Raw genomic sequence first — 27,711 nt, 5'->3', positions numbered from 1 at the left:
TTCAAGACTGTTGGAAAATAATTCCAGGTGAAGCTGGTTGAGAGAATGCCAAGAGAGTGCAAAGCTGTCATCAAGGCAAAGGGTGGCTACTTTGAAGAATCTCAAATATGTTTTGATTTGTTTAAAAAATGTTGGTTACTACATGATTCCATATGTGTTATTTCATAGTTTTGATGTCTTCACTATTATTCTACAATGTAGAAAATAGTAAAAATAAAGAAAAACCCTTGAATGAGTAGGTGTTCTAAAACTTTTGATTGGTAGTGTATATTGTGGATAAAGAGTTACCTGTCTAACAGAACACAGAGGGTGTTCTTTTATGGAAGCCTATCCAACAAAATCCAGGTAGAATCAGGAATTCCCCAGGGCAGCTGTCTAGGCCCCTCACTTTTTTCAATCTTTACTAACGACATGCCACTGGTGGCAAGGAATAAGTTAGTCCTATTTATTTCAAAAACTAAAAGCATTATATTTGGGACAAATCATTCACTAAACCCTGAACCTCAACTAAATAGTGTAATGAATAATGTGGAAATTGAGCAAGTTGAGGTGACTAAACTGCTTGTAGTAACCCTGGATTGTAAACTCTCATGGTCAAAACATATTGATACAACAGTAGCTAGGATGGGGAGAAGTCTGTCTATAATAAAGTGCTGCTCTGCCTTCTTAACAGCATTATCAAAAAGGCAGATCCTACAGGCCCTAATTTTGCACCTGGACTACTGTTCAGTCGTGTGGTCAGGTGCCACAAACAACACAAACATAGGCACAGACACATGCATACAAACACACGATAACATAAGCACTATACACACACGTACACATGGATTTTGTACTGTAGATATGTGGTAGTGGTGGAGTAGGGACCTGAGGGCACACAGTGTGTTGTGAAATCTGTGAATGTATTGTAATGTTTTTAAATTGTATAACTGCCTTAATTTTGCTGGACCCCAGGAAGAGTAGCTGCTGCCTTGGCAGGAACTAATGGGGATCCATAATAAACCCCAGGAAGAGTAGCTGCTGCCTTGGCAGGAACTAATGGGGATCCATAATAAACCCCAGGAAGAGTAGCTGCTGCCTTGGCAGGAACTAATGGGGATCCATAATAAATACAAATACATAACTACTGACTACCTTTACTTTACTGTCTGTCTTTCAGGAGCCCTAAGACTGAGACTGGGACTGAGAGAAGAGGTGTGGTGTGTCCCTATATACCTACAGCCATGAACAACAGTCTGTACATACCTGGGTAGACTTGACGCACAGACCTGAACACTCCTGACAAATAAATAGACCTGCACTCAGAAGCCTGACCACACTGAGGCCTCCTTTGCTCTGAACGAGCCTCTCCATTGGCTAGCCAGGTGACTGACACACGTCCAGATCAGTGGCTGAGTGCGGTGGGCGGGGTTAAGATGAACTTGTCCAATCAGAGCTGTGGTAGTAGCGTTGAGGACCTGCGGAGCTACCAACATCATGTCTACGCGGTGTTCTACAGCGTCATCCTGGCCCCGGGCCTTCTGGGTAATGTCCTGGCTCTCTGGGTGTTCCAGGCATATGTCAGGGAGACCAAGAGAGGAGTGGTGTTTATGATGAACCTGGCTGTAGCTGATCTCTTGCAGGTAACTATAGAATATATACATTATCATATAAATACACACACACACACACACTCTATATCGGTCAAAAGTTTTAGAACACCTACACATTCAAGGGTCTTTCTTTATTTTGACTGTTTTCTACATGGTAGAATAATAGTGAAGGCATCAAAACTATGAAATAACACATATGGAATCATGTAGTAAACAAAAAAGTGTTAAACAAATCAAAATATATTTTATATTTGAGAATCTTCAAATAGCCACCCTTTGCTTTGATGACAGCTTTGAAAAAACTATTGGCATTCTCTCAACCAGCTTCATAAGGTAGTCACCTGGAATGCATTTCAATTAACAGGTGTGCCTTATTAAAAGTTAATTTGTGGAATTTCTTTCCTTCTTAATGCGTTTCAGCCAATCAAGGTAGGGGGGGTATACAGAATATAGCTCTATTTGGTAAAAGACCAAGTCCATATTATGGCAAGAACAGCTCAAATAAGCAAAGCAAAATGATAGTCTTTGAGATTACTTTAAGACATGAAGGTCAGTCAATATGGAAAATGTCAAGAACTTTGAAAGCTTCTTTAAGTGCAGTCGCAAAAACCATCAAGCGCTATGATGAAACTGGCTCTCATGAGAACCGCCACAGGAATGGAAGACCCAGAGTTACCTCTGCTGCAGAGGATAAGTTCATTGGAGTTACCAGCCTCAGAAATTGTAGCCCAAATAAATGCTTCAGAGTTCAAGTAACAGACACATCTCAACATCAACTGTTCAGAGGAGACTGTGTGAATCAGGCCTTAATGGTTGAATTGCTGCAAAGAAACCACTACTAAAGGACACCAATAATAAGAAGAGACTTGCTTGGGCCAAGAAACACAAGCAATGGACATTAGACCAGTGGAAATGTGTCCTTTGGTCTGGAGTCCAAATTGTAGATTTTTGGTTCCAACCGCCATGTCTTTGTGAGACCTGGTGTGGGTGAACGGATGATCTCCGCATGTGTGGTTCCCACCATAAAGCATGGAGGAGGAGGTGTTATGGTGTGGGGGTGCTTTGCTGGTGACACTGTCTGTGATTTATTTAGAATTCAAGGCACACTTAACCAGCATGGCTACCACAGAATTCTGCAGCGATACGCCATCAAATCTGGTTTGGGCTTAGTGGGACTATCATTTGTTTTTCAACAGGACAATGACCCAACACACCTCCAGGCTGTGTAAGGGCTATTTTACCAAGAAGGAGAGTGATGGAGTGCTGCATCTGATGACCTGGCTTCCACAATCCCCCGACCTCAACCAAAATGAGATGGTTTGGGATGAGTCAGACCGCAGAATGAAGGAAAAGCAGCCAACAAGTGCTCAGCATATGTGGGAACTCCTTCAAGACTGTTGGAAAAGCATTCCAGGTGAAGCTGGTTGAGATAATGCCAAGAGTGTGCAAGCTGTCACCAAGGCAAAGGGTGGCTATTTGAAGAATCTCAAATACTGCATGATTCCATGTGTTATTTCACAGTTTTGATGTCTTCACTATTATTATACAATGTAGAAAATAGTACAAATAAAGAAAAACCCTTGAATGAGTAGGTGTTCTGAAACTTTTGACCGGTAGTGTATATATACTGTGTAATAATATGTGCATTCGGAAAGTATTCAGACCCCTTGACTTTTTCCACATTTTGTCATATTACAGACTTATTCTAAAATGGATTCAATTACACATTTTCCTCATTAATCTACACACAATACCCCATAATGAGAAAGCAAAAACAGTTTTTAGAAATGTTTGCAAACGTATTAAAAATAAAAAACAGAAATACCTTATTTACATAAGTATTCCGAGCCTTAGCTATGAGACTCGAAATGGAGCTCAGGTGCATCCTGTTTCCATTGATCATCCACCTGTGGTAAATTACATTGATTTGACATGATTTGGAAAGGCACACACCTGTCTATATAAGGTCCCGCAGTTGACAGTGCATGTCAGAGCAAAAACCAAACCATGAGGTCGAAGGAATTGTCCGTAGAGCTCCGAGACAGGATTGTGTCGAGGCACAGATCTGGGGAAGGGTACCAAAACATTTCTGCATTATTGAAGGTCCTCAAGAACACAGTGGCCTCCATCATTCTTAAATGGAAGAAGTTTGGAACCACCAAGACTTTTCCTAGAGCTGGCCACCAGGCCAAACTGAGCAATCGGGGGAGAAGGGCCTTGGTCAGGGAGGTGACCAAGAACCTGATTGTCACTCTGGCAGAGCTCCAGAGTTCCTCTGTGGAGATGGGAGAACCTTCCAGAAGGACAACCATCTCTGCAGCACTCCACCAATCAGGCCTTTATGGTAGAGTGGCCAGACGGAAGCCACTCCTCAGTAAAAGCCACATGACAGCCTGCTTGGAGTTTGCCAAAAGGCACCTAAAGACTCACAGACCGTGAGAAACAAGACTCACTGGTCTGATGAAACCAAGATTGAACTCTTTCATCTTAATGCCAAGCGTCATGTCAGGAGGAAATCTTGCACCATCCCTACGGTGAAGCATGGGGGTGGCAGCATCATGCTGTGGGGATGTTTTTCAGGGACAGGGACTGGGAGACTAGTCAGGGTCGAGGGAAAGATGAACAGAGCAAAGTACAGAAAGATCCTTGATGAAAACCTGCTCCAGAGCGCTCAGGACTCAGACTGGTGCAAAGGTTCACCTTCCAACAGGACCACAGCCCTAAGCACACAGCCAAAACAACGCAGGAGTGGCTTCAGGACAAGTCTCTGAATGTCCTTGAGTGGCCCAGCCAGATCCCGGACTTGAACCAGATCAAACATCTCTGGAGAGACCTGAAAATAGCTGTGCAGCGACGCTCCTCATCCAACCTGACAGAGCTTGAGAGAATCTGCAGAGAAGAATGGGAGAAACTCCCCAAATACAGGTGTGCCAAGCTTGTGTTGTCACATCAGTCCGTCCAGTATGTATGTGCAGGAAGTCCAGAACCAAAGAGAGAGTAAGGGCTTCTTCTTCTTCCATGAGGTTTAACGGTGGTTGGCATCCAATTTGTTGCAATACCGCCACCTACTAGACTGGAGTACAACTCCCTTATCTTTCCTTGAAAAATAAAATAAAACAAAGCAAAGATATATCCTACCATCTAACACTATTTACATTTACATTTACGTCATTTAACACTACACTCAAACACTCAAACCTACTACTAATAATTAACACCACCCTACTCCACTATTTAAATATATTCATTCCTACCTCATGCCCTCAACCTGAAATGATGGGACATCACCACTTAACACTCCCTGCAACTCTTCTGCTGTCAGGTCTCGCACACCCAAATATCTCTATCCACCACAACCTACATTTTCTTCGTTTTGCGTTCCATCCCTGCAGTACAGTTGATAACCATTGCTATAAACGCTAAAAATCCAATCTTACTGAAACATATATCACTTGTTGGCCTATCCCTCTGTACTGGTACAGATCTACTACTCTCACCACTCCCCCCCTTGACCCATCTTCCTCTACTTTCTTCCCTGCCTCAGCATACGACAACTTCTTCACTACTCTTACCCTGGAAACCTCAATCTGCTTGGACATGTCTGATCCCCAGCCCCATGGCCACCCCTACAATTAGCACATACCACTACTTTCCCCACTGCTTCACACTCCTTAGTCTCATGACCTTCTGCACACTTCTCACATCTTGGAATCTCCCTCCTACATACTGCTGCCACATGCCCATAAGTTTGACACCTGTAACACCTGTAACATCGTAACGTACTCGGCTCATATGCTCTGTCACAGGATAACTTATATATCCTAACGGCAAAGATTCAACTTCAAAACTCAAAAGAACAGACAATGACTCTTCTGTTTCCCCACTCACGCCACCCTGTTTACGTCGCACCAAACAACGAGCATCACAAATACCGGGAGTATTCTCCTTCAGTTGGTCCACTTTTACATTTACTGCTACCCCAGTAATCACTCCTTTCAATGGCGCCCTTTTCTTAAGAGCGAAACAATTCACAATTCTTTCCCCCATTTGTTTAACTCTGAGCGCCTTCTCCCTCTGCCCAACAGAAACACAAACAATCATCGTAACTTACTCGGCACATATGCTCGCACAGGATAACTTATATATCCTAACGGCAAAGATTCAAGATCCTCGACCTCACAGTCCACAATGACCTCTTCATTGCCCCCTCCGGCGTCTATTCTATCCTCGACCTCACAGTCCACAATGACCTCTTCATTGCTCCCTCCGGCGTCTATTCTATCCTCTGGACTTGTGTCGACATCTTGGCCTTCGTCTTCTAGTGGAAAATATTTGGTCCGCCACATAGTCCCCAATCGCCCGACCGAAATCCTGGCCGACCTCCCTCAAACTAGCCCATCCGTCATCGGCCGAGCGGAAGTTGCAACTGAATGACAATGATGATTTTCTTAGCACGCATGTGGCAGCCATTTTTGGTGCACTGAAAAACCTTCCGGCCTTTCTGATTCTTTTCGAGAGTAAGGGCTAGCCACGCCGTTCCATTGTACAACTCCAAATAGGAAATTGCCTCAGAGAAGCTTTGATACTATAGCTACTGCTATCTTGTGGTATGGAGTGAGATTACATATTCTAATGCTATTTAAACTAAACACTCTCAACTGCCATTTCCTAACACTACATACGGTTTATAGGGCCCTGTGATTGGTTAATTATGTCACATGACCTGCATTTGAACCTTAATTTAAAGCTTTTTCAACAAACTGTCCCCTTGTCTTTTCATGTCAGATAATGCAGCTCCATCCTTCATTTTTGGTGGAATTCTCATTTCTGGAAAAGGCTTAAAATAAAGGTTAACATCCAGGTCATGTGACATGCTATTTTATTCCATTGAATTATAATTGTTTTCTCCATGAAGTAATCAATGGGTACCTCATCATCTAGTCTATTTCAAATCTTCTCTCATTGATTGACAGGTGGGTGCCGTCATCACATGCAGCACGTTGGGGTGTCCAGGTATCTACTATTACCTGTTCTACCAGTAACTACCTGTGTTCTCTCCCCTCCAGGTATCTACTATTACCTGTTCTACCAGTAACTACCTGTGTTCTCTCCCCTCCAGGTATCTACTATTACCTGTTCTACCAGTAACTACCTGTGTTCTCTCCCCTCCAGGTATCTACTATTACCTGTTCTACCAGTAACTACCTGTGTTCTCTCCCCTCCAGGTATCTACTATTACCTCTTCTACCAGTAACTACCTGTGTTCTCTCCCCTCCAGGTATCTACTATTACCTGTTCTACCAGTAACTACCTGTGTTCTCTCCCCTCCAGGTATCTACTATTACCTGTTCTACCAGTAACTACCTGTGTTCTCTCCCCTCCAGGTATCTACTATTACCTGTTCTACCAGTAACTACCTGTGTTCTCTCACCTCCAGGTATCTACTATTACCTGTTCTACCAGTAACTAGCTGTGTTCTCTCCCCTCCAGGTATCTACTATTACCTGTTCTACCAGTAACTACCTGTGTTCTCTCCCCTCCAGGTATCTCCTATTACCTGTTCTACCAGTAACTACCTGTGTTCTCTCCCCTCCAGGTATCTCCTATTACCAGAACATCACCTCTCCTTTAACCTCTCCTAACCTGTACATATTACTACATGTAGGACAGTGGCAGTCGATGCTGTTTAAGATGAGGGAGGACAATTATTTTTTGAATGAGCATGGCCTTATTTCTATTACAGCATATTGGATGACTGTCATTCATATTCACCCAGCTCAATGTAACATCGATAGGTTTAGGCTACTACATGATACTTAAATGTTCCCTATACCTATCACGAGGTTGCTACAACATATGAATTAAAGTTTACAACGTAGGTGCACAGGTTGAGAGAAATTTGAGTTGTCAAGGCGACAGAAAGTGACACATTCAATACCGCCGTGGATGCATCTAGCTGATCTAGTTTGTAATCATTAGTCCAACAGTTGCAAACGAGAGTTTCTATTGGACAAATTCAGGTATGTTCATCCTCGTTTCGTTCCGTTTGCTTCCGTTTCAGAAAATGTTTCAACAGAATCGTCTGAATGAATACACCCCTGATCGCTTGTAGACTTCAGTGCACAACACATCAGCTGTCTGTGACCAGGTGAAAAAACCTTTCCAAGTCAAACCATGTCATAACCGCTACACACAGCCTACATTGTTGTCAACATTATTAGCTAACTTAATAGTCAACATAGCTACTAGAACTAAAGCTTTAGTAACAGTTTACAATCAGCAAGCGGTTTAGCAGTTACACTGGCGGGCCCAGGTGGCAATAAATTAATAAAACCAAAAGCTCACCAGCTGGCTAACAGAGCATCCCTCTCTGTTTGAGCCGGGTGTTTGAGTAGGCTAAACTAGCTATCTGCAATCGCTAGCTAAGTGAAAGTGAATAAAAAGACATAGAAATCTCTCTCTCTCTCTCTCTCTCTCTCTCTCTCTTTCTCTCGCTTCTCTTTCATTTCTGAAGAAATGTATTCGTTCAAACCTGAAGGTTTGAATCCTAAGCAACCTGCCTACACATAGTTTGAAGTACAATACCAAATTAGCTACTGTAGTAGGTCAAAGCTGTGTGCTGGAAAACCTTGGTAGAGCATGGGTGGAATAGGCATTGTGGTGCTCATGTGAATTTCCTTTATTTTTTGGCTTCAGACCAATGCCTATTCTCACTTAAAACATAGTTATTTGTTTTTAATTTTTAATGGTTTTTACACCGGAAAGGATTTTCTGTTAAGGAGGAACTGCACCCACTGATTTGTCCTCATTTTTTGGCTTGCTCCTCAAGAAATGCTGGTGGCCATGACAGAAGCAAAACGTGAGTTGGCTTAGGGGTGAGGTTTGATGTGGTTGTTTCTTGGGTGTGTCCTTGCAACTACCAAGACACACCCATCTGTCTGAACCTTGCCACCAGCTGTTTCCCCCCACTCAATCACACCAAACAAACCTTCTGCATGTTGAGTTCAATAACTACATGCAGATCTATGGTGAGATGCCGGAGGCAGCTTTGAAAAGAATAGTAGCCTACAGAGTAATATAAGAAGAATGGAATTGCTGAATACCATAGAAGCAGAGTTCTGCTAATACAACAATGTGCACATTTAATTGTCATTCCCATCCGATAAAGATACAGTGCCTTTGACAAGTTACCAAGGTAGCCCCATTACCACCAGACAAAATCCCCAGAGTGGTCATACCTTCCTATGTGTATAAGAGGTCATACAATAAGTTTTGTAGTGATTCCTATGTTGTTGATGTAAATAATATTTGTTGTTCTGTGGTGTGTAATGAGGAGCAAACAGACATTGCACTTGACACATTTATGAAATTGCTTATCCCATTTGCGAATAAGCATGCATCCATTAAGAAAATGACTGTAAAAATGGTTAAATCCCAGTGAAAAATGGTATGGTTGAGAGAGATGAGGCAAAAGGAATGGCGAATAAGTCTGGCTGCGCAACCGATTGGCAAACGTACTGCAAATTGAGAAATCATGTGACTAAACTGAATAAAAAGAAGAAGAAACTGTACTATGAAACATAAGATAAATGACATAAAGAATGATAGTAAAAAGCTTTGGAGCATCTTCAATTACATTTAGGGAAAAAAGGCAAACTCAGCTCCATCATTCATTGAATCAGATGTCTCATTCATTACAAAACCGACTGATATTGCCAACTACTTTAATGATTTTTTAATTGGCAAGATTAGCAAATTTAGGCATGACATGCCAGCAACAAACGCTGACACTACACATCCAAGTATATCTGACCAAATTATGAAAGACAAGAATTGTAATTTTGAATTCTGTAAAGTGAGTGTGGAAGAGGTGAAAAAATAATGGTTGTCTACCAACAATGACAAGTCACCGGGGGTCTGACAACTTGGATGGAAAATTACTGAGGATAATAGCGGACGATATTGCCACTCCTATTTGCCATCTCTTCAATTTAAGCCCACTAGAAAGTGTGTGTCCTCAGGCCTGGAGGGAAGCAAAAGTCATTCCGCTACCTAAGAATAGTAAAGCCCCCTTTACTGGCTCAAATAGCCGGAAAATCAGCCTGTTACCAACCCTTAGTAACATTTTGGAAATAACTGTGTTTCACCAGATACAATGCTATTTTACAGTAAACAAATTGACAACAGACTTTCAGCACGCTTATAGGGAAGGACATTCAACAAGCACAGCACTTACACAAATGACTGATGATTGGCTGAGAGAAATTGATGATAAAAAGATTGTGGGAGCTGTTTTGTTAGACTTCAGTGCGGCTTTTTACATTATCGATCATAGTATGTTGCTGGAAAAACATATGTGTTATGGCTTTACACCCCCTGCTATATTGCGGATAAAGAGTTACCTGTCTAACAGAACACAGAGGGTGTTCTTTAATGGAAGCCTCTCCAACAAAATCCAGGTAGAATCAGGAATTCCCCAGGGCAGCTGTCTAGGCCCCTTACTTTTTTTCAATCTTTACTAACGACATGCCAGTGGCTTTGAGTAAAGCCAGTGTGTCTATGTATGCGGATGACTCAACATTATACACGTCAACTACTACAGCAACTGAAATGACTGCAACACTTAACAAAGAGCTGCAGTTATTTTCAGAATGGGTGACAAGGAATAACTTAGTCCTATATATTTAAAAAACTAAAAGCATTGTATTTGGGAGAAATCATTCACTAAACCCTAAACCTCAACTAAATCTTGTAATAAATAATGTGGAAATTGAGCAAGTTGATGTGACTAAACTGCTTGGAGTAACCCTGGATTGTAAACTGTCATGGTCAAAACATATTGATACAACAGTAGCTAAGCTGGGGAGAAGTCTGTCCATAATAAAGCGCTGCTCTACCTTCTTAACAACACTATCAACAAGGCAGGTCCTACAGGCCCTAGTTTTGTCACACCTGGACTACTGTTCAGTCGTGTGGTCAGGTGCCATAAAGAGGGACTTAGGAAAATTGCAATTGGCTCAGAACAGGGCAGCAGAGCTGGCCGTTAAATGTACACGGAGAGCTAACATTCATAATATGCATGTCAATCTCACCTGGCTCAAAGTAGAGGAGAGATTGACTTCATCACTACTTGTATTTGTGAGCGGTATTGACATGTTGAAAGCACAGAGCTGTCAGTTTAAACGACTAGCACACAGCTCAGACACCCATGCATACCCCACAAGACACGCCACCAGAGGTCTCTTCACTGTCCCCAAGTCCAGAACAGACTATGGGAGGCGCACAGTACTACATAGAGCCATGACTACATGGAACTCTATTCCACATCAGGTAACTGATGCAAGCAGTAGAATCAGATTTTAAAAACAGATACAAATACACCTTATGGAACAGCGGGGACTGTGAAGCAACACAAACATAGGCACAGATACGTGATAACATACGCACTATACACACACGTACACATGGATTATGTGTTGTAGATATGTGGTAGTGGAGTTTGGGCCTGAGGGCACACACTTAGTGTGTTGTGAATTCTGGAATGAATGTATTGTAATGTTTAGAAAATTGTGTCTTGGCAGCAGCTAATGGGGATCCGTAATAAATACAACTATAAATACAGATGTGTTGTCCCATATAGAACTGGAGTTTCCTGATCCTGGTGCAGAATACACAGGGTTTCTCCCTCCCCGTATTGACTGATACCATTCAATTCAATAATAAAAAAAGGACATACAAGTAAAAGTTTTGTCTACTACAATGTTAATGCCAGGACTCTCTCCAGTCAGAGACATCAGTATCAAGCCTGTCTGTCAGTCTGGACTTCATCACATCATCTGGCAAGTCTCCATGTGCTGACTCCATACATGTTTCTGTGAACACAAACACACACATAGTCACTGTTCTATTACCAATGGCAGTTAGGAGAGGTGATATCTGACACACACAGTCACTGTTCTATTACCAATGGCAGTTAGTATAGGTGATATCTGACACACATAGTCACTGTTCTATTACCAATGGCAGTTAGTATAGGTGATATCTGACACACAAATATATACAATGTTGAAGTTTGAACAGGTCAGACTAAACCTACCTAATTCTGTTCTCCCCGTCGTGGACCGTTGGAGAGCAGGCAAGAGGTGAGGCTGGAGGTGAGGTGTTTGCCAGAGCCCCGTTGATGGGCATAGCAGTGTAGATCAGTTCCTGGCCCATCCAAGATACTGGTCGGTCACAAACACACTGATGAGGGCCCCCTTGCTGGTCTTCTCTGTGCTGCATGTTCAGCTGCACACTCTCGAACTGCAGCAGGCAGTCTTCTGAGGTGGTGTTGTCTGGGAGGGCCTGTGACAGGGTGATGTTGTCTGGGAGGGCCTGTGACAGGGTGATGTTGTCTGGGAGGGCCTGTGACTGGGTGGTGTTGTCTGGGAGGGCCTGTGACAGGGTGATGTTGTCTGGGAGGGCCTGTGACTGGGTGGTGTTGTCTGGGAGGGCCTGTGACTGGGTGATGTTGTCTGGGAGGGCCTGTGACTGGGTGATGTTGTCTGGGAGGGCCTGTGACTGGGTGATGTTGTCTGGGAGGGCCTGTGACTGGGTGATGTTGTCTGGGAGGGCCTGTGACAGGGTGATGTTGTCTGGGAGGGCCTGTGACAGGGTGATGTTGTCTGGGAGGGCCTGTGACTGGGTGATGTTGTCTGGGAGGGCCTGTGACAGGGTGATGTTGTCTGGGAGGGCCTGTGACTGGGTGATGTTGTCTGGGAGGGCCTGTGACTGGGTGATGTTGTCTGGGAGGGCCTGTGACTGGGTGATGTTGTCTGGGAGGGCCTGTGACTGGGTGATGTTGTCTGGGAGGGCCTGTGACAGGGTGATGTTGTCTGGGAGGGCCTGTGACTGGGTGATGTTGTCTGGGAGGGCCTGTGACTGGGTGATGTTGTCTGGGAGGGCCTGTGACTGGGTGATGTTGTCTGGGAGGGCCTGTGACAGGGTGATGTTGTCTGGGAGGGCCTGTGACAGGGTGATGTTGTCTGGGAGGGCCTGTGACAGGGTGATGTTGTCTGGGAGGGCCTGTGACAGGGTGGTGTTGTCTGGGAGGGCCTGTGACAGGGTGATGTTGTCTGGGAGGGCCTGTGACTGGGTGATGTTGTCTGTGAGGGCCTGTGACTGGGTGATGTTGTCTGGGAGGGCCTGTGACAGGGTGATGTTGTCTGGGAGGGCCTGTGACAGGGTGGTGTTGTCTGGGAGGGCCTGTGACAGGGTGGTGTTGTCTGGGAGGGCCTGTGACAGGGTGATGTTGTCTGGGAGGGCCTGTGACAGGGTGATGTTGTCTGGGAGGGCCTGTGACAGGGTGATGTTGTCTGGGAGGGCCTGTGACAGGGTGATGTTGTCTGGGAGGGCCTGTGACAGGGTGATGTTGTCTGGGAGGGCCTGTGACTGGGTGGTGTTGTCTGGGAGGGCCTGTGACTGGGTGATGTTGTCTGGGAGGGCCTGTGACTGGGTGATGTTGTCTGGGAGGGCCTGTGACTGGGTGATGTTGTCTGGGAGGGCCTGTGACTGGGTGATGTTGTCTGGGAGGGCCTGTGACAGGGTGATGTTGTCTGGGAGGGCCTGTGACAGGGTGATGTTGTCTGGGAGGGCCTGTGACTGGGTGATGTTGTCTGGGAGGGCCTGTGACAGGGTGATGTTGTCTGGGAGGGCCTGTGACTGGGTGATGTTGTCTGGGAGGGCCTGTGACTGGGTGATGTTGTCTGGGAGGGCCTGTGACTGGGTGATGTTGTCTGGGAGGGCCTGTGACTGGGTGATGTTGTCTGGGAGGGCCTGTGACAGGGTGATGTTGTCTGGGAGGGCCTGTGACTGGGTGATGTTGTCTGGGAGGGCCTGTGACTGGGTGATGTTGTCTGGGAGGGCCTGTGACTGGGTGATGTTGTCTGGGAGGGCCTGTGACAGGGTGATGTTGTCTGGGAGGGCCTGTGACAGGGTGATGTTGTCTGGGAGGGCCTGTGACAGGGTGATGTTGTCTGGGAGGGCCTGTGACAGGGTGGTGTTGTCTGGGAGGGCCTGTGACAGGGTGATGTTGTCTGGGAGGGCCTGTGACTGGGTGATGTTGTCTGTGAGGGCCTGTGACTGGGTGATGTTGTCTGGGAGGGCCTGTGACAGGGTGATGTTGTCTGGGAGGGCCTGTGACAGGGTGGTGTTGTCTGTGAGGGCCTGTGACTGGGTGATGTTGTCTGGGAGGGCCTGTGACAGGGTGATGTTGTCTGGGAGGGCCTGTGACAGGGTGGTGTTGTCTGGGAGGGCCTGTGACAGGGTGATGTTGTCTGGGAGGGCCTGTGACTGGGTGATGTTGTCTGTGAGGGCCTGTGACTGGGTGATGTTGTCTGGGAGGGCCTGTGACTGGGTGATGTTGTCTGGGAGGGCCTGTGACTGGGTGATGTTGTCTGGGAGGGCCTGTGACAGGGTGATGTTGTCTGGGAGGGCCTGTGACAGGGTGATGTTGTCTGTGAGGGCCTGTGACTGGGTGATGTAATAGACAGTGGTAAATTGCATTTTGTTCTAAAGAAAGGACAAAGCTTTTTGAAAATGCACTTCACAACCAAAATGACTCTACTACTTGTATCTGCTTGGCTGTGGAATTATCCGACTAGTTTATCAAGCCGTGTGTTTTTGAATACAACTTTTAAGCAGATACATAAACAGCAGTCTATGGTCTAGCTACCGGTAAAGAACATGAAGGCCCACTGTTTATACTCCCAACTCACCACTACGTTTCGACCCAAAACCACCACCGGGGACCAACGAACTCCAACCATGTATTCTGCATGACACGGTCCTTCGGCAGGGCATGCAAACCATAGTTGGTCAGTACGCTTTTTAGTGTCCAATGACCGGGATCCTTTGAATGCATTGGGGGCGATGAGACAACGAAGCCCCATTCAATGAAGGGAGTGGAGGGGCACAATAAGAGCTAAGACAATAAGACAATAATATTTGTGATTCCAATATTTTAATATTTTAATATTTTAATATTTTTATATTTTAATATTTTACGGCGAACTACAAATTATTGTGGCTAGCTTCACACAAGGGAACAAGGAAGAGTTGAAAAATAGCAACATATGGTACTATCATCTGATTGGATGGTACTATCATCTGATTGGATGGTACTATCATCTGATTGGATGGTACTATCATCTGATTGGATGGTACTATCATCTGATTGGATGGTACTATCATCTGATTGGATGGTACTATCATCTGATTGGATGGTACTATCATCTGATTGGATGGTACTATCAGGCCAACATATGGTACTATCATCTGATTGGATGGTACTATCATCTGATTGGATGGTACTATCAGGCCAACATATGGTACTATCATCTGATTGGATGGTACTATCAGGCCAACATATGGTACTATCATCTGATTGGATGGTACTATCAGGCCAACATATGGTACTATCATCTGATTGGATGGTACTATCATCTGATTGGATGGTACTATCAGGCCAACATATGGTACTATCATCTGATTGGATGGTACTATCAGGCCAACATATGGTACTATCATCTGATTGGATGGTACTATCAGGCCAACATATGGTACTATCATCTGATTGGATGGTACTATCATCTGATTGGATGGTACTATCATCTGATTGGATGGTACTATCATCTGATTGGATGGTACTATCATCTGATTGGATGGTACTATCATCTGATTGGACATATGGTACTATCATCTGATTGGACATATGGTACTATCATCTGATTGGATGGTACTATCATCTGATTGGATGGTACTATCATCTGATTGGATGGTACTATCATCTGATTGGATGGTACTATCATCTGATTGGATGGTACTATCATCTGATTGGATGGTACTATCATCTGATTGGATGGTACTATCATCTGATTGGATGGTACTATCATCTGATTGGACATATGGTACTATCATCTGATTGGATGGTACTATCATCTGATTGGATGGTACTATCATCTGATTGGATGGTACTATCATCTGATTGGATGGTACTATCATCTGATTGGATGGTACTATCATCTGATTGGATGGTACTATCATCTGATTGGACATATGGTACTATCATCTGATTGGATGGTACTATCATCTGATTGGATGGTACTATCATCTGATTGGATGGTACTATCATCTGATTGGACATATGGTACTATCATCTGATTGGATGGTACTATCATCTGATTGGATGGTACTATCATCTGATTGGATGGTACTATCATCTGATTGGATGGTACTATCATCTGATTGGATGGTACTATCATCTGATTGGATGGTACTATCATCTGATTGGATGGTACTATCATCTGATTGGATGGTACTATCATCTGATTGGATGGTACTATCATCTGATTGGATGGTACTATCATCTGATTGGATGGTACTATCATCTGATTGGATGGTACTATCAGGCCAACATATGGTACTATCATCTGATTGGATGGTACTATCAGGCATTCATCTGATTGGATGGTACTATCAAGCATTCATCTGATTGGATGGTACTATCAAGCATTCATCTGATTGGATGGTACTATCAAGCATTCATCTGATTGGATGGTACTATCAGGCCAACATATGGTACTATCATCTGATTGGATGGTACTATCAAGCATTCATCTGATTGGATGGTACTATCAAGCATTCATCTGATTGGATGGTACTATCATCTGATTGGATGGTACTATCAAGCATTCATCTGATTGGATGGTACTATCAGGCCAACATATGGTACTATCATCTGATTGGATGGTACTATCAAGCATTCATCTGATTGGATGGTACTATCAGGCCAACATATGGTACTATCATCTGATTGGATGGTACTATCAGGCATTCATCTGATTGGATGGTACTATCAAGCATTCATCTGATTGGATGGTACTATCAAGCATTCATCTGATTGGATGGTACTATCAAGCATTCATCTGATTGGACATATGGTACTATCATCTGATTGGATGGTACTATCAGGCATTCATCTGATTGGATGGTACTATCAAGCATTCATCTGATTGGATGGTACTATCAAGCATTCATCTGATTGGACATATGGTACTATCATCTGATTGGACATATGGTACTATCAAGCATTCATCTGATTGGATGGTACTATCAAGCATTCATCTGATTGGATGGTACTATCAAGCATTCATCTGATTGGATGGTACTATCAAGCATTCATCTGATTGGACATATGGTACTATCATCTGATTGGACATATGGTACTATCAAGCATTCATCTGATTGGACATATGGTACTATCAAGCATTCATCTGATTGGACATATGGTACTATCAAGCATTCATCTGATTGGACATATGGTACTATCAAGCATTCATCTGATTGGACATATGGTACTATCATCTGATTGGATGGTACTATCAAGCATTCATCTGATTGGATGGTACTATCAAGCATTCATCTGATTGGATGGTACTATCAAGCATTCATCTGATTGGATGGTACTATCAAGCATTCATCTGATTGGATGGTACTATCAAGCATTCATCTGATTGGATGGTACTATCAAGCATTCATCTGATTGTAGGTCTGAGCCTTGAGAAAGCTTCCACTGTCTTCCTCTTTCCCCCCTATAGTATATCTCCCCTATATAGACTGTCCCTTGAGAAAGCTTCCACTGTCTTTCTCTTTCCCCCCTATAGTATATCTCCCCTATATAGACTGTCCCTTGAGAAAGCTTCCACTGTCTTTCTCTTTCCCCCCTATAGTATATCTCCCCTATATAGACTGTCCCTTGAGAAAGCTTCCACTGTCTTTCTCTTTCCCCCCTATAGTATATCTCCCCTATATAGACTGTCCCTTGAGAAAGCTTCCACTGTCTTTCTCTTTCCCCCCTATAGTATATCTCCCCTATATAGACTGTCCCTTGAGAAAGCTTCCACTGTCTTTCTCTTTCCCCCCTATAGTATATCTCCCCTATATAGACTGTCCCTTGAGAAAGCTTCCACTGTCTTTCTCTTTCCCCCCTATAGTATATCTCCCCTATATAGACTGTCCCTTGAGAAAGCTTCCACTGTCTTTCTCTTTCCCCCCTATAGTATATCTCCCCTATATAGACTGTCCCTTGAGAAAGCTTCCACTGTCTTTCTCTTTCCCCCCTATAGTATATCTCCCCTATATAGACTGTCCCTTGAGAAAGCTTCCACTGTCTTTCTCTTTCCCCCCTATAGTATATCTCCCCTATATAGACTGTCCCTTGAGAAAGCTTCCACTGTCTTTCTCTTTCCCCCCTATAGTATATCTCCCCTATATAGACTGTCCCTTGAGAAAGCTTCCACTGTCTTTCTCTTTCCCCCCTATAGTATATCTCCCCTATATAGACTGTCCCTTGAGAAAGCTTCCACTGTCTTTCTCTTTCCCCCCTATAGTATATCTCCCCTATATAGACTGTCCCTTGAGAAAGCTTCCACTGTCTTTCTCTTTCCCCCCTATAATATATCTCCCCTATATAGACTGTCCCTTGAGAAAGCTTCCACTGTCTTTCTCTCTCCCCCCTGTAGTATATCTCCCCTATATAGACTGTCCCTTGAGAAAGCTTCCACTGTCTTTCTCTTTCCCCCCTATAGTATATCTCCCCTATATAGACTGTCCCTTGAGAAAGCTTCCACTGTCTTTCTCTTTCCCCCCTATAATATATCTCCCCTATATAGACTGTCCCTTGAGAAAGCTTCCACTGTCTTTCTCTCTCCCCCCTGTAGTATATCTCCCCTATATAGACTGTCGTCGCATCTATAATAACTACCTGTATGTTCTGTCTCCTCCAGGTATCTATCTGAACCTCACCTGTTTTAACCTCTCCTAACTTGTACATATTATTAGCTGTAGGATATACACTATACAAGGGGTTAAATACACTACAGTATATATATATTTAAATGTATGTGGACAGTGATACCCCTTAAAATTAGTGGATTCTATTTCAGCCACACCCGTTGCTGACAGGTGTATAAAATAGAGCACACAGCTATGCAATTTCCATAGACAAACATTGGCAGTAGAATGGCCTTACTGAAGAGCTCAGTGACTTTCAACGTGGCACTGTCATAGGATGCCACCTTTCCAAGAAGTCAGTTCGTCAAATTTCTGCCCTGCTAGAGCTGCCCCGGTCAACTGTCAGTGCTGTTATTGTGACGTGGAAACATCTAGGAGCAACAACAGCTGAGCCGCGAAGTGGTAGGCCACACAAAATCACAGAACGGGGCCGCAGAGTGCTGAAGTACGTAGCGCGTAAATATCATCTGTCCTTGCTTGCAACACTCACTGCCGAGTTCCAAACTGCCTGGAAGCAACGTCAGCACAAGAACTGTTCGTCGGGAGCTTAATGAAATGGGTTTCCATGGCCGTGCAGCCGCACACAAGCCTAAGATCACCATGCACAATGTCAAGCGTCGGCTGGAGTTGTGTAAAGCTCACCACCATTGGACTCTAGAGCTGTAGAAACGCGTTCTCTGGAGTGATGAATCACGCTTCACCATCTGGCAGTCCGATGGACAAACCAGGAGAACGCTACCTGCCTGAATGCATAGTGCCAACTGTAAAGTTTGGTGGAGTAGGAATAATGGTCTGGGGCTGTTTTTCATGGTTCGGGCTAGGCCCCTTAGTTCCAGCGAAAATCTTTAACGCTACAGCATACAATAACATTCTAGACAATTCTGTGCTTCCAACTTTGTGGCAACAGTTTGGGGAAGGCCCTTTCCTGTTTCAGCATGACAATGCCCCCGTGCACAAAGCAAGGTCCGTACAGAAATGGTTTGTCGAGATCGGTGTGGAAGAACTTGACTGGCCTGCACAGAGCCCTGACCTCTACCCCATCGAACACCTTTGGTATGAATTGGAACGCCGCCTGCGAGCCAGGCCTAATCGCCCAACATCAGTGCCCGACCTCACTAATGCTCTTGTGGCTGAATGGAAACAAGTCCCCGCAGCAATGTTCCAACATCTAGTGGAAAGCCTTCCCAGAAAAGTGGAGGCTGTTATAGCAGCAAATAGGGTATCAACTCCATATTAATGCCCATGATTTTGGAATGAGATGTTTGACGAGCAGGTGTCCACATACTTTTGGTCATGTAGTGAATATACTGTATAACTCCCTGTATGTTCTGTCTCCTCCAGGTCCTCTCCCTACCTCTCTGTATAACTCCCTGTATGTTCTGTCTCCTCCAGGTCCTCTCTCTACCTCTCTGTATAACTCCCTGTATGTTCTGTCTCCTCCAGGTCCTCTCTCTACCTCTCTGTATAACTCCCTGTATGTTCTGTCTCCTCCAGGTCCTCTCCCTACCTCTCTGTATAACTCCCTGTATGTTCTGTCTCCTCCAGGTCCTCTCTCTACCTCTCTGTATAACTCCCTGTATGTTCTGTCTCCTCCAGGTCCTCTCCCTACCTCTCTGTATAACTCCCTGTATGTTCTGTCTCCTCCAGGTCCTCTCTCTACCTCTCTGTATAACTCCCTGTATGTTCTGTCTCCTCCAGGTCCTCTCCCTACCTCTCTGTATAACTCCCTGTATGTTCTGTCTCCTCCAGGTCCTCTCCCTACCTCTCTGTATAACTCCCTGTATGTTCTGTCTCCTCCAGGTCCTCTCTCTACCTCTCTGTATAACTCCCTGTATGTTCTGTCTCCTCCAGGTCCTCTCTCTACCTCTCTGTATAACTCCCTGTATGTTCTGTCTCCTCCAGGTCCTCTCTCTACCTCTCTGTATAACTCCCTGTATGTTCTGTCTCCTCCAGGTCCTCTCCCTACCTCTCTGTATAACTCCCTGTATGTTCTGTCTCCTCCAGGTCCTCTCTCTACCTCTCTGTATAACTCCCTGTATGTTCTGTCTCCTCCAGGTCCTCTCCCTACCTCTCTGTATAACTCCCTGTATGTTCTGTCTCCTCCAGGTCCTCTCCCTACCTCTCTGTATAACTCCCTGTATGTTCTGTCTCCTCCAGGTCCTCTCTCTACCTCTCTGTATAACTCCCTGTATGTTCTGTCTCCTCCAGGTCCTCTCCCTACCTCTCTGTATAACTCCCTGTATGTTCTGTCTCCTCCAGGTCCTCTCTCTACCTCTCTGTATAACTCCCTGTATGTTCTGTCTCCTCCAGGTCCTCTCTCTACCTCTCTGTATAACTCCCTGTATGTTCTGTCTCCTCCAGGTCCTCTCCCTACCTCTCTGTATAACTCCCTGTATGTTCTGTCTCCTCCAGGTCCTCTCCCTACCTCTCCGTATAACTCCCTGTATGTTCTGTCTCCTCCAGGTCCTCTCCCTACCTCTCTGTATAACTCCCTGTATGTTCTGTCTCCTCCAGGTCCTCTCTCTACCTCTCTGTATAACTCCCTGTATGTTCTGTCTCCTCCAGGTCCTCTCCCTACCTCTCTGTATAACTCCCTGTATGTTCTGTCTCCTCCAGGTCCTCTCCCTACCTCTCTGTATAACTCCCTGTATGTTCTGTCTCCTCCAGGTCCTCTCTCTACCTCTCTGTATAACTCCCTGTATGTTCTGTCTCCTCCAGGTCCTCTCTCTACCTCTCTGTATAACTCCCTGTATGTTCTGTCTCCTCCAGGTCCTCTCCCTACCTCTCTGTATAACTCCCTGTATGTTCTGTCTCCTCCAGGTCCTCTCCCTACCTCTCCGTATCTACTACTATCTGAACCATACCTGGCCATTCGGCCGGCCTCTCTGCATGTTGTGTTTCTACTTGAAATACGTCAACATGTACGCCTCTATCTTCTTCCTGGTGTGTGTGAGTGTGCGGCGCTGTGAGCTCACCATCCACCCGCTGAGGTACCATTCCAACAGACGACGAGGGGACGGATGTGTGTGTGCTGCCGGCTGGCTGCTGGTCTGTCTTGGTTGTCTGCCCTTCCCTCTGCTCCGAAACGCCAGCTCTGACCCCACCACACCTAACCCCTACACCCTGACCCCTGACCTCTACACCCACACTGCCCCCTATGACCTTACCCCTAACTCCCATGCCTCCAGTCCTAGCTCCTATTCCCCAGCCTCCACCTCTTCCCCCACACCTGGCCCTACCTCCATCCCGGCGGCGGTGTGTTTTGCGGAGCTCCCCATGCGTGAGGTCACCCCTGCGGCCGGCTGGGCTCTGATGATGGGGGCGGAGCTGGTTGGCTTCATCCTCCCTCTGGTCGTGGTTCTGACCTGCGCCTGTCTGTCGGCCGGCAGCCTGCGAGGCCACAGAGGGGGGGAGGAGGGGGCTGGGGTAGGGGTTAAGGACCAGGGGGAGAAGAGGAGGGCGTTGAGGATGGTGTTGAGCTGTGCCGGGGTGTTCCTGCTCTGCTTCTCCCCATACCATGTCACCATGCCGCTAGACTTCCTGGCGAAGGCCGATGCCCTGGGGAGCTGTGGGGTCAGAGAGATGGTGCTGCGATGCCATCCTGTCACCCTGTGTCTCGCCAGTCTCAACTCAGGACTGGACCCTCTCATGTATTACTTTACTACAGATGAGTTCAGGAGAAGACTCAGCAGGCCAGAGATACCTGAGACCTTCAGTCTGGCTCCAAGACTGTCCTGTACTAGTGGTGGGGGAGCACTGAACCCTGACCTCTAACCCCAAGACTGTCCTGTTCTGGTGTGGACAGCGGAGGGGGAGTGAGAAACAAGGACAAAGGGAACAAGGAGCTCCTCTGCTCTCAAAGCTTGCATCCACTAGAAGACCATGGTATGAAAAATGTATGCACTCACTAACTGTAAGTCGCTCTGGATAAGAGCGTCTGCTAAATGACTAAAATGTAAATGTACTGAGCAGCAACAGGGACTGCCCCTCCCCACCTTCAGTTTATGCTCCAACCCTACACCTCAACCCGAGCACTCCGTTCTGCCACCTCTGGTCTCTTGGCCCTCCCACCCCTACGGGAGGCCAGATCCCGCTCAGCCCAGTCCAAGCTCTTCTCTGTCCCGGAACCCCAATGGTGGAACCAGCTTCCCCCTGATGCTAGGACAGCAGAGTCCCTGCCCATCTTCCGAAATCATCTGAAACCCAACCTCTTCCAAGAGTACCTTAAATAATCCCACTGCACCCCCCTCCCCCTCGCAACCCTCCATTTTTTGTTTTGTTTTTCAAATTGTCTTTCGTGAACTAACACTCCTACTTTAGTTTTTCCCCCTAGTAACACTGACTTTAATGAGAGCTACATTATTGAGAAAATATGTACTTACTATGACTGAGATGTGTGGTTGTCCCACCTAGCTATCTTAAGATGAATGCACTAAGTCACTATGGATAAGAGCGTCTGCTAAATGACTAAAATGTCAATGTAAATCTGCTGGACACTGAAGTTCAGCTGAATCTGTGAACTGAAGACTGTGTATTTCTCCTAATATGGACATCTGCTGGACACTGAAGTTCAGCTGAATCTGTGAATAGATCAATCTGGGGAGAGATGAATCTGTGAATGTTAAGCTTGCTAACTGGTAACAGTCTTGAAGAAGAGCCATGCTTTAACTGTGAATATTTTGGACCATGCTGAAATGTCGGAGGTTTATAAAAACGTATTTTTTCGATCTGTTTCTCTTTAATCTCTTTCAAATACCCACCTCACCTACTGATGCAACAAACAGCACCCGATGAAGTGATAGATCTCTGGAAGGTCTTCAGAACTGAAACCTGTCAGCCAGACAGTGGAAAACCCCAGTCACATCCAGCACCTCTTTGTCTCTGCATTGTGTCTCTGCCTTCTGCTGTCTCGGTCTCTGTGAACCAGCTGACGAGAAGTCTTTCAGATAGCAGCAGGGTGGATTATCAGAGGCTTTCAGATAGCAGCAGGGTGGATTATCAGAGGCTTTCAGATAGCAGCAGGGTGGATTATCAGAGGATTTCAGATAGCAGCAGGGTGGATTATCAGAGGCTTTCAGATAGCAGCAGGGTGGATTATCAGAGGCTTTCAGATAGCAGCAGGGTGGATTATCAGAGGCTTTCAGTAGAGACAATGAGGAGTCTGTCTGTCAACTGTCTAGTTAGTGTAGGTGTAGAGAAATGGCAAACTTTCACGCTAGCTAGCTGTGGTTTCCTGCTGATGTTCCTGCTACTGTTAAAGACTACAGCTAAAATAGCTATCTCTCAGTCTAATGTTGGTAAGTAACACACTAACCCTAATGTCAGTATCTAACACACTAACCCTAATATCAGTATCTAACACACTAACCCTAATGTCAGTATCTAACACACTAACCCTAATATCAGTATCTAACACACCAACCCTAACTTCAGCATCCCAGTCTAACCCTAACATTTGAATCTCAGTCTAACCCTAACTTCAGTATCTCTCAGTGTAACCCTAACTTCAGTATCTCAGTCCAACCCTAACTTCAGTATCTCAGTCTAACCCTAACTTCAGTATCTCAGTCTAACCCTAACTTCAGTATCTCAGTCTAACCCTAACTTCAGTATCTCTCAGTCTCACCCTAACTTCAGTATCTCTCAGTCTAACCCTAACTTCAGTATCTCAGTCCAACCCTAACTTCAGTATCTCAGTCTAACCCTAACTTCAGTATCTCTCAGTCTCACCCTAACTTCAGTATCTCTCAGTCTAACCCTAACTTCAGTATCTCAGTCCAACCCTAACTTCAGTATCTCAGTCTAACCCTAACTTCAGTATCTCTCAGTCTCACCCTAACTTCAGTATCTCAGTCTAACCCTAACTTCAGTATCTCAGTCTAACCCTAACTTCAGTATCTCAGTCTAACCCTAACTTCAGCATCTCAGTCTAACCCTAACTTCAGTATCTCAGTCTAACCCTAACTTCAGCATCTCAGTCTAACCCTAACTTCAGTATCTCAGTCCAACCCTAACTTCAGTATCTCTCAGTCTAACCCTAACTTCAGTATCTCAGTCTCACCCTAACTTCAGTATCTCAGTCTAACCCTAACTTCAGCATCTCAGTCTCACCCTAACTTCAGTATCTCAGTCTAACCCTAACTTCAGCATCTCAGTCTAACCCTAACTTCAGTATCTCTCAGTCTAACCCTAACTTCAGTATCTCTCAGTCTAACCCTAACTTCAGTATCTCTCAGTGTAACCCTAACTTCAGTATCTCAGTCTAACCCTAACTTCAGTATCTCTCTGTCTAACCCTAACTTCAGTATCTCAGTCTCACCCTAACTTCAGCATCTCAGTCTCACCCTAACTTCAGTATCTCTCTGTCTAACCCTAACTTCAGTATCTCAGTCTAACCCTAACTTCAGCATCTCAGTCTCACCCTAACTTCAGTATCTCAGTCTAACCCTAACTTCAGCATCTCAGTCTAACCCTAACTTCAGTATCTCTCAGTCTAACCCTAACTTCAGTATCTCAGTCTAACCCTAACTTCAGTATCTCTCTGTCTAACCCTAACTTCAGTATCTCAGTCTCACCCTAACTTCAGTATCTCTCAGTGTAACCCTAACTTCAGTATCTCTCAGTCTAACCCTAACTTCAGTATCTCAGTCTCACCCTAACTTCAGTATCTCTCAGTCTAACCCTAACTTCAGTATCTCTCAGTCTAACCCTAACTTCAGTATCTCAGTCTCACCCTAACTTCAGTATCTCAGTCCAACCCTAACTTCGGTATCTCTCAGTGTAACCCTAACTTCAGTATCTCAGTCTAACCCTAACTTCAGTATCTCAGTCAAACCCTAACTTCAGTATCTCTCAGTCTCACCCTAACTTCAGTATCTCAGTCTAACCCTAACTTCAGTATCTCAGTCTAACCCTAACTTCAGTATCTCAGTCAAACCCTAACTTCGGTATCTCTCAGTCTAACCCTAACTTCAGTATCTCAGTCTAACCCTAACTTCAGTATCTCAGTGTAACCCTAACTTCAGTATCTCAGTCTAATCCTAACTTCAGTATCTCAGTGTAACCCTAACTTCAGTATCTCAGTCTAATCCTAACTTCAGTATCTCAGTCTAACCCTAACTTCAGTATCTCAGTCTAACCCTAACTTCAGTATCTCAGTCTAACCCTAACTTCAGTATCTCAGTGTAACCCTAACTTCAGTATCTCAGTCTAACCCTAACTTCAGTATCTCTCAGTCTAACCCTAACTTCAGTATCTCAGTCTAACCCTAACTTCAGTATCTCTCTGTCTAACCCTAACTTCAGTATCTCAGTCTCACCCTAACTTCAGCATCTCAGTCTAACCCTAACTTCAGTATCTCAGTCTAACCCTAACTTCAGTATCTCAGTCTAACCCTAACTTCAGTATCTCTCAGTCTAACCCTAACTTCAGTATCTCTCAGTCTAACCCTAACTTCAGTATCTCAGTGTAACCCTAACTTCAGTATCTCTCAGTCTAACCCTAACTTCAGTATCTCAGTCTCACCCTAACTTCAGCATCTCAGTCTAACCCTAACTTCAGTATCTCTCAGTCTAACCCTAACTTCAGTATCTCAGTCTCACCCTAACTTCAGCATCTCAGTCTAACCCTAACTTCAGTATCTCAGTCTAACCCTAACTTCAGTATCTCAGTCTAACCCTAACTTCAGTATCTCTCAGTCTAACCCTAACTTCAGTATCTCAGTGTAACCCTAACTTCAGTATATCTCAGTCTAACCCTAACTTCAGTATCTCAGTGTAACCCTAACTTCAGCAGGGTTAGAGAGATACTGTCTCAGCACGGTAGGGTACAGCAGTTAGAGATATTCAAACGTATAGTTATGGGGCTTTTAGCTTTTCTTCAGGGTGTTGTAGGAGGAAGTAGTGTAGGACCTTGAGAGCTTCTGGATAGGGCTGAGTGACTGGACTCTGTGAATGGTCCTGTGAATGAAAGAGAGGGAGAGAGAGAGTGGGGGGGAATCAGTAATCAAATAATATCAGACTTTCTCCATATCATTGATCATCAGCCCCCCTGGAAGGTGGTAGGTATACATTCAGAAAAGTAGCCAATTGTCGTAACAATTCATGTAGTATCCTCACCATTATGCCTTTCAGTCAGCAGGAGAGGACGTTTGGTTATTATACCCACACCAATAAAAAGGCTGATTTTAACTGACTGTATTGGCTGATGTAACTGGATGAAGTTCCTGATGATCTGCTCAGATTCCATACTGTGTTCCCTGAACCCACCCCAATGCTATCTAGCCAGGTATGTAGCGCTAGCCACCCCAATGCTATCTAGCCAGGTATGTAGCGCTAGCCACCCCAATGCTATCTAGCCAGGTATGTAGCGCTAGCCACCCCAATGCTATCTAGCCAGGCATGTAGCGCTAGCCACCCCAATGCTATCTAGCCAGGTATGTAGCGCTAGCCACCCCAATGCTATCTAGCCAGGCATGTAGCGCTAGCCACCCCAATGCTATCTAGCCAGGCATGTAGCGCAACCCACCCCAATGCTATCTAGCCAGGTATGTAGCGCTAGCCACCCCAATGCTATCTAGCCAGGTATGTAGCGCTAGCCACCCCAATGCTATCTAGCCAGGTATGTAGCGCTAGCCACCCCAATGCTATCTAGCCAGGTATGTAGCGCAACCCACCCCAATGCTATCTAGCCAGGTATGTAGCGCTAGCCACCCCAATGCTATCTAGCCAGGTATGTAGCGCAACCCACCCCAATGCTATCTAGCCAGGTATGTAGCGCTAGCCACCCCAATGCTATCTAGCCAGGTATGTAGCGCTAGCCACCCCAATGCTATCTAGCCAGGTATGTAGCGCTAGCCACCCCAATGCTATCTAGCCAGGTATGTAGCGCTAGCCACCCCAATGCTATCTAGCCAGGTATGTAGCGCTAGCCACCCCAATGCTATCTAGCCAGGTATGTAGCGCTAGCCACCCCAATGCTATCTAGCCAGGTATGTAGCGCTAGCCACCCCAATGCTATCTAGCCAGGTATGTAGCGCTAGCCACCCCAATGCTATCTAGCCAGGTATGTAGCGCAACCCACCCCAATGCTATCTAGCCAGGTATGTAGCGCTAGCCACCCCAATGCTATCTAGCCAGGTATGTAGCGCAACCCACCCCAATGCTATCTAGCCAGGTATGTAGCGCTAGCCACCCCAATGCTATCTAGCCAGGTATGTAGCGCAACCCACCCCAATGCTATCTAGCCAGGTATGTAGCGCAACCCACCCCAGTGCTATCTAGCCAGGTAT

General features: G+C 45.2%; 1 protein-coding gene across 1 annotated transcript; it reads left to right on the top strand.

Moving 5' to 3' along the window:
• Positions 1-1,240: 1,240 nt before the first annotated feature.
• On the top strand, positions 1,241-22,196 carry LOC311121614 (putative G-protein coupled receptor 174; the record flags this gene model as incomplete). The annotated part of the gene is made up of 2 exons (XM_084196077.1): positions 1,241-1,622; positions 21,243-22,196. Exons 1-2 carry the CDS (start codon positions 1,416-1,418, stop codon positions 22,194-22,196), a joined length of 1,161 nt encoding a protein of 386 aa, XP_084052203.1. The 5' UTR covers positions 1,241-1,415.
• Positions 22,197-27,711: the final 5,515 nt, after the last annotated feature.

This window comes from Coregonus lavaretus (genome assembly GCF_964263955.1).
Source record: "Coregonus lavaretus genome assembly, contig: HAP1_SCAFFOLD_273, whole genome shotgun sequence".
Taxonomy (NCBI): Eukaryota; Metazoa; Chordata; class Actinopteri; order Salmoniformes; family Salmonidae; genus Coregonus; species Coregonus lavaretus.
Note: the sequence above shows the minus strand (reverse complement) of the source record. Positions and strands in the feature narration are given on the sequence as shown.